The sequence below is a fragment of the Topomyia yanbarensis genome, chromosome 2 (assembly GCF_030247195.1).
Source record: "Topomyia yanbarensis strain Yona2022 chromosome 2, ASM3024719v1, whole genome shotgun sequence".
Taxonomy (NCBI): domain Eukaryota; kingdom Metazoa; phylum Arthropoda; class Insecta; order Diptera; family Culicidae; genus Topomyia; species Topomyia yanbarensis.
The window spans coordinates 25280466-25287103 of record NC_080671.1 but is presented as its reverse complement, the minus strand read 5'-3'; the positions used below and the strand labels follow the sequence as shown (position 1 = coordinate 25287103).

Below are 6638 nucleotides of genomic sequence, written 5' to 3'. Positions count from 1 at the left end.
GCCAATTATTTTTCTTCATAAGATTCATTTTTGAAAAATTTTCGAATGTCTTCTAAATTTCAATAAGAGCTGTGATTGCGATGTTTGCGAGGAGGAATGCCTTTGGGACGGTAGAAGATCGTATAAATTTGGGTCTAAGAACAATATCTGCGGTCGTTGTGCAATTTTCGCAGGAGGAATGGTACACTTTCCACAGAGCTGAGGAAGACGGTATACTCGAATTGCAACCAGGCTATGGTGGTGTTGTCACTAGAAGAATGCATGGAGTCACTCCATGAAGAGGTTTAATTTCTTCAATTTTGAAACGTACTATGTTTACCTTAATCCATACTTGTTAAGAGAATTAGCTGTAACAGCAGTAATTATTCGGGCATTGTTGAAATATTTCACGCTGGCTTAATTTACCGTGGGATAGATAGCAGGTTAACAGCCCGTTGAGCACATGCTAATAAAACTCTAATTAATTGTTATCAAGTAATCGTTCTTATTTGCATCACGGCAGTCATCTAGCCACAGCACAATACGCCAGTTGTTTATTAGCACAGACTTTATTCATCAGCAAGTGCAGTCACTGAAATATTTTCAACCGCCGTCGCAACGAAATGTACAATAAAACCTGAAACAGTACAATGAAACCCACTAGCGCAGCCATGTTCAGCTCAATTCCCTCCTCCGGTGTATCCATAAACTTGAGATATTTTCCCGGTCGATTGTAGTAGCACATGATCTGAGAGCACGGGAAATCCGTCCGGTTGTAGCCGTAAATAGCCTGCATCGATCCCTGCATGCTGTAGCGAAAAAACGACACGTACGACAGAGGCCGTAGAAACTCCAACATTTCGTAAGACTTAACGAAGAACCCGGAAAACAGTAGCGCCGGAATGCTCAGGCACGGCACGAAGAACGTCGCCATCTGGATGTCGAAGGCCGCTCCAGATAGTAGGCCTACCGTTTGAGCGAAAATTCCTAACAGCAGGCACATGGTCCAGAACATTGCGAAGCGGAACGGTTCCAACGGTTGCCCGGTTAGGTAGTAGGAAATCAGCACGAACAGGGTTGGACAGATGAACTGTAGGGGCAGATCGGCGAAAATCTTCGATAGATAGTAGGCTTCCAGTGAGTACCAGTTGTTGAGGTGTTCGCGAACGAATACTTTGGTTTCCTGGGGGACTGCAGGGGGATTGAGTACAAACATAGTATAGCAGGCTATGAGTTGTTAGAATAAAATACTTACACGTTATTGTGCAGGGCATGGAGTTACCGTAAAATATGAAGATGTGGAAGAAAAAGATACCGGCAGTGTTTGTCATAACGGAGGAAGCGTCCTTTCCGGCATTGTAGAAGACGATGCCCAACAGGAAACCTACGATTACATGAGCGATCACTCGAAGTTGGGCGAAGAACTGGAAATAGAACTATGTTTTGGAACAGTGAAAAGAAAAATGTATTCATTTGCACCTACAAAATCTCTTATGGTGGAGCGCAGCGATCGACTCAGGAGAATTTCGAATTGCTTCCACTGCGGAACGGCATATTTTCGTCGAGATTTTACCGCTAGACAAGTGTTTCGGTAAGGTGTTCCAATATTGTTTCTCCCGCTAAATTCACCGTCCATGGATGTTCTTACGTACGCATCGGAATTGTTGTATTTCAGAGCAAGCAGTTCGAGTCCAGGGCTGTTCAGCATTGAGGCAACTTCCAGGGCTGAAAAATAAAATTTTTGATGAAAACGGTTCATTGGCCAAAAAATACTAACCTTACCGAAATCAGCCCGATTATAGTACTTGGGACAATGGAATCCTGCTTCAGCAAAGCTACTAACCATCCCGTCAATCGGACCACTGTAGATACACTTGCCAGCGGACAGCAAAAATAAGTCATCAAAGTGTTTAAATAAACTGGATGCCGGTTGATGAATCACACTAACAATCGTACGTCCTTCCTCGGCAAGCGACTTGATATAGCTAACTAATTGAAGTGCGGAAACACTATCCAATCCACTGGTTGGCTCGTCTAGCAGAATGATTGGCGGATTAGTGATTAATTCCATTCCAATCGATAGTCGTTTTTTCTCTCCTCCGGACAAGTTTTTCACCAGTGTTGCCATGCTGCGCCTTAGACCCAGCACGTCGAGGATGTCGTTTACCTTCTTCTTACGTACCATCCGAGAACTGGAGTTGGTCATTTTCAATTCGGCCGCGTAATCCAGAATCTCCATCACCGTCAGAAGTTCCAGCAAATCGAAGTCCTGTGGAATGTAGACGCACTTGTTTCGGAAGGCTTCGTCGCTAAGTGTCTCACCGTTTACCATGACGGAACCGATAACGCCATGTTTTCTAGATTGAAAACCCCATTAGTTTGAAATACGAATAATAATAGACATGCAACCTACTTGAATCCAGATAAGATGTTAAGCAGGGAAGATTTTCCCGCCCCGGAAGGCCCCAATATCGCCGTCAACCGTCCCGGTGAAAAGCGACCGGAAACGTTGTCCAGAATGATCTTACGCTTATCACCTACGATTAAAGATCAAGTTTAGTGACGAAATTTTCAACGCATGAAAACTTACCCTTCAGCTCTCCCTTGAAGCTAATGTTAGTAAACTCCAACGCCATTCGTGTCAGTAGTTTCTCCTGAACAGTTCCATCCTCGATTTGTACAAGCTCGGTCGCCGCCATGATTGACACGAAGCAAGCATTCGTCACTGTGCGCACGTTGAAGTCACTCATGCAACTGCAGGAATGCTGCATTTGCCGCGTTTCGCGGGTGCACAGCTGAGGCATTCCGAAAGCGGTTGCAGTCGCAAGCTTCTAGACGGTGCGCCATGCTATGAGTTTTTATTGAATAAAATTAGAAAAAAAGTTTATCGGCAGCGTTAAGAATCTGTGATGAATCCATAATTCAAACAAATTGTTTCTTTTCTCACCAACCGCTTGTTCGGTGCACCGTGCGACATCCATTAGGGGATGATGAAAACTTGCTCCGCCGAGTGAGTGTCAGCGGCAGTTATCAAACTATTCGTGACTGATTTCCATTTCCATTCGCAGGGTAGGTATTTTGACTGACGCCATTCGAAAGCTTCTGAGAGACTACGCTGCTGTTGTTGTTAGTCGTCGGTGGCAGCTCGTCATAGAGGGCAATTCATTACGTTTATCGGTGTACGTAATTGTTACCCTGAGGGCTGCCCGTTGCGCCTATTTCTGGCGCCCTTTTCCGTCATTATGGGCTGGTTTTTCCGCAAAGGGCATCACCGATGATAGGTTTGATTCCACACTATTGCTATTGCTGATTTTCAGTTCGCCTGGATCAGATCGACATAGGGTGAGATTTATTGCAAGATGCGGCTTTGAGGGATTGCGTGTTCGTGCATCAACGGAAGAAAATGACTCATCTTTGGAAGTGAACACATAATAACTAAATTATGGGTGTGAAGTTAGTTTATGGAAATATTAAACTTTTTACACCCAAAACTTTTTCCAAATGCAAAAAATTGCCTTACATTTATTTGTTTATAGCCTGAATAAAAATCGTTATTATTATGCGTTATAATGTAAGTTTATTTATGTCGTGACCAATGACTAAACATTTCGTAAAAACAGGAGAGTAAGTATAGTAGTGCTAGTAATTGTTATTGGAATTGTCAGTCGGAAACATGTGCACAAAATAACAAAGCATGTATGCAGGCCCGTAGAATTTTGCTTCGGAAGGGAGTAAAATAATTGAATGCGCCATAAAATAAGTTACTATGACTTCAGTTGACCCAGTACTGTCTTTGCTCATGGGCACTAGGGTGAAACTAAAAGTACTATTTTTGAAGTCACTAATGTACATCCTTAGCGTCGTTCTAAATCATGAAAAAAATGACACTGTCCAGATTTGAGCGAAATCGGTTAACACTAACCCCTCCCCCAAAGAGCTTAAAGTTTGTATGGGTTTTTTTTTGGCCAAAATGTATTTTTTTCCAACAGGTTTCTTGAACAGAATAGTGAAAGTTATCGCCATTTCAAAGACGGGAAACAGCCCCGATCATAACATTGAACTATTTAAACATTAACAGTTTATTCAGCCTATTTAAAATCCAGTATTCGCCAGTTAAAACTAGGCTGAACTATACTGCTAATAAATGTAATAGCGACAATATTAAAGCTTTTATTCAACCATCTTAATTAGACTGAATTGTGAGTTGAATAAACGATGATGTTACCAATGGTATTACCTTTAATCATTAAGCTGCACTACATGTCTTCAAAGAGTTGTTTCTACCTTTACATTTGCCGTTATACCACCTTTGACTTTTAGCTGAATTATGTGTTTAACAAAGGTAATTGTAACTACTATAAAAATTGGCGCGATTAGCAAATCATGAGGAATGGCAACCGACCTGGGTTCGAGTCCCAATACACACACAATATTTTTTTAGTATTAAGTGAGGGATTTTTTATTATTTCGGTAGATTCCAAATGAGATGTTTTGCATACATTACAGTTAAGGAGCAATGGATCAATAAATGAATAAATAAAGAAAGAAAGTTTATTTAGTTTTTTATATCTACTGAGTTTTCACCACGGGAAATACACAATTTACAGTTTTTCAATGTGCAAGCTTACCAAATCACACGCGCCCTCGTTTATGTAAATTTACCTTTTAATTCGAAACGATCTGTTTACTTGTGAAACATGAACATTCTCATATTGAACACAAGATAAACTTTTTGTTCCAACGTTGCTATAAATTTTTGACACCAGCATTGTTACCACGATTGTTTTCTATCCATCGACTTGCAAACAAAGGTACAATGAAATGATTATTCACGCTGGCGAACTCAATTGATATAAATAAATAAACTATTGAGTTCGAACAGCGACTTCCGCTTACCAAAAAAAATCACAATGCAAAGAAAATCATTTGGCAGGGAGTGGTAAATAAATTGAGGAGATTGCCACCTTAGAATTATAAATGACTTCAATCCATCATTCAGTTACCACCACTTTCATATAACACCCATTTTTACTTATCTAAATGTTTTGTGACAACCATAAATCCTCACCTTGGAAACAAAAACGACTATAATCATCATTTTTGAAATAAATTATCTAATTTAAAATTCACGAATGTTCTAAAAATTATTAATTAAAAAAATTGAAATAAAAAAATTATCGAAGGTTGGGATTCGAACCCAAGCCAACTAGGTTCACTCAAATCTATAGAAGGCTACTGTAGCCTTTGTACAGACTTTATTCAGCAGCCTAGACTTGTCGGTACATCGGTGAAATCTTAAGCATTCGATGTATGCAAGATTGGTGCAAACAGTAAGGTAAGTGCTTAGTATTCAACAGGTCGCTGGTTCGGATCCAGGTACGTTATATGATATCCAACAAGGTAATACAATTTTTCTCTAACTGTAGCGTAACACTAATAAAAGAATATGGCTTCCAAAGAGATTGATGGCGTGTGTAACTTGAAATAAATGTCTTTTTTAACAATTTTCCTATGATAATTCTCTCAGCTGAATAGCGGTAACAAAAAGGTTTATTGATAAAGCTGAACTGTTGTTTTCTTCAGGCTGTATACGTGCTGAAGAATTGTTCTTTCATGTGTCTTAATCAGACAAGCTGAATAAATTCTCCAAATCCCGGATGTTTAAGGGTGGAATAAACGATATATGATTACACGTATACTTCCAATGTTCAGCTAGAGCTGAATAAAGCAGCTGTTAAAACGTTTATAAAACCACGAAATGTTTGTTGGGCTGCGCATACCAACGCTAAACCACTGGTCTATGCGCTGTGTCGTGGCCTACTGGCGGATCGACGTAGACTGACTTTTGCTGTGTGCCATGTTTAATATTGTTCTATTGGTGGTATTCGTGGACGGGGCTCACGGAGGGAGTCATTGTGTGTCCATTTATCGGTCGACTTCGTCATCGTGCATATACTAATTAAATTAATTAAATAAAGTAGAATAAGTAGAAACCTATTAGTTGTAGCTTTGTGATAATCGTAGTTTTTCGTACTAGTGTACAACTGTTATGTGCTAGTCGTATGTCTATCTATGTAGTATTTATGACAGTTGGGTCAGGGAATGGATGCAGAACTGACGTATATGATAGAATAGTGGCTAATACTTCTGGTGATCAATCTGAGCATTTAGTTCTATTCATTCGGAAAATTCGGGTTGGATAAATTAGGGTACAATGAATTTACCGACCTACGTGAGTCATTCATTCCCGGCCAGCATAGCATGATGAAAGCCTAACAGCAAGCAATTGTCGTTAATATAATAATATTTGCTGCATTTAGATGAGTTTGATTCCATGTTGTATGTGTTTTTCTATTCTACTCTTCATTAGTCTGTTTCTTTTGTACATCTATTAGTTTGCTTTTGCATTATTTATGTATACCAGAATAGTATTGTTCAAGTTATACCCTTCTAATCAAGCTCTTTGCATCTTTTTTTCTTTGTTCGGCATGTTATGATTCCTTTTATTAGTATATCTCTACTATACGCAATCTATACTCATATAGATACGGACGCTCGTGTCCTTCGCGATAACACAAATCTGGCCACAGGCGCGACCATGCAATTGCAATAATCCACGTACACTTGCGCCCGCGATTTCGCCTACATGAAGACTCCCC

General features: G+C 40.0%; 1 protein-coding gene across 1 annotated transcript; it reads right to left on the bottom strand.

Annotated features, from left to right (window-relative positions):
• Positions 1 to 529: 529 nt before the first annotated feature.
• On the bottom strand, positions 530 to 2814 carry LOC131682977 (ATP-binding cassette sub-family G member 4-like). The gene is made up of 6 exons (XM_058964806.1): positions 2570 to 2814; positions 2393 to 2516; positions 1762 to 2336; positions 1463 to 1704; positions 1235 to 1403; positions 530 to 1170 (listed from the first exon to the last, which is right to left on the bottom strand). The coding sequence occupies exons 1-6, from the start codon at positions 2781 to 2783 to the stop codon at positions 569 to 571; spliced, it is 1926 nt and encodes a 641-aa protein (XP_058820789.1). The 5' UTR covers positions 2784 to 2814; the 3' UTR covers positions 530 to 568.
• Positions 2815 to 6638: the final 3824 nt, after the last annotated feature.

What these genes read in the sequence shown, in the direction of transcription:
- LOC131682977 (XM_058964806.1), bottom strand. Translation starts at nt 2,783, where the DNA reads ATGCCTCAGCTGTGCACCCGCGAAACGCGGCAAATGCAGCATTCCTGC. An exon ending in CTTCAAGGGAGAGCTGAAGG is followed by an intron (nt 2,517 to 2,569) that starts GTAAGTTTTCAT and finishes CTTTAATCGTAG; the next exon opens with GTGATAAGCGTAAGATCATT. An exon ending in AACATCTTATCTGGATTCAA is followed by an intron (nt 2,337 to 2,392) that starts GTAGGTTGCATG and finishes TTTTCAATCTAG; the next exon opens with AAAACATGGCGTTATCGGTT.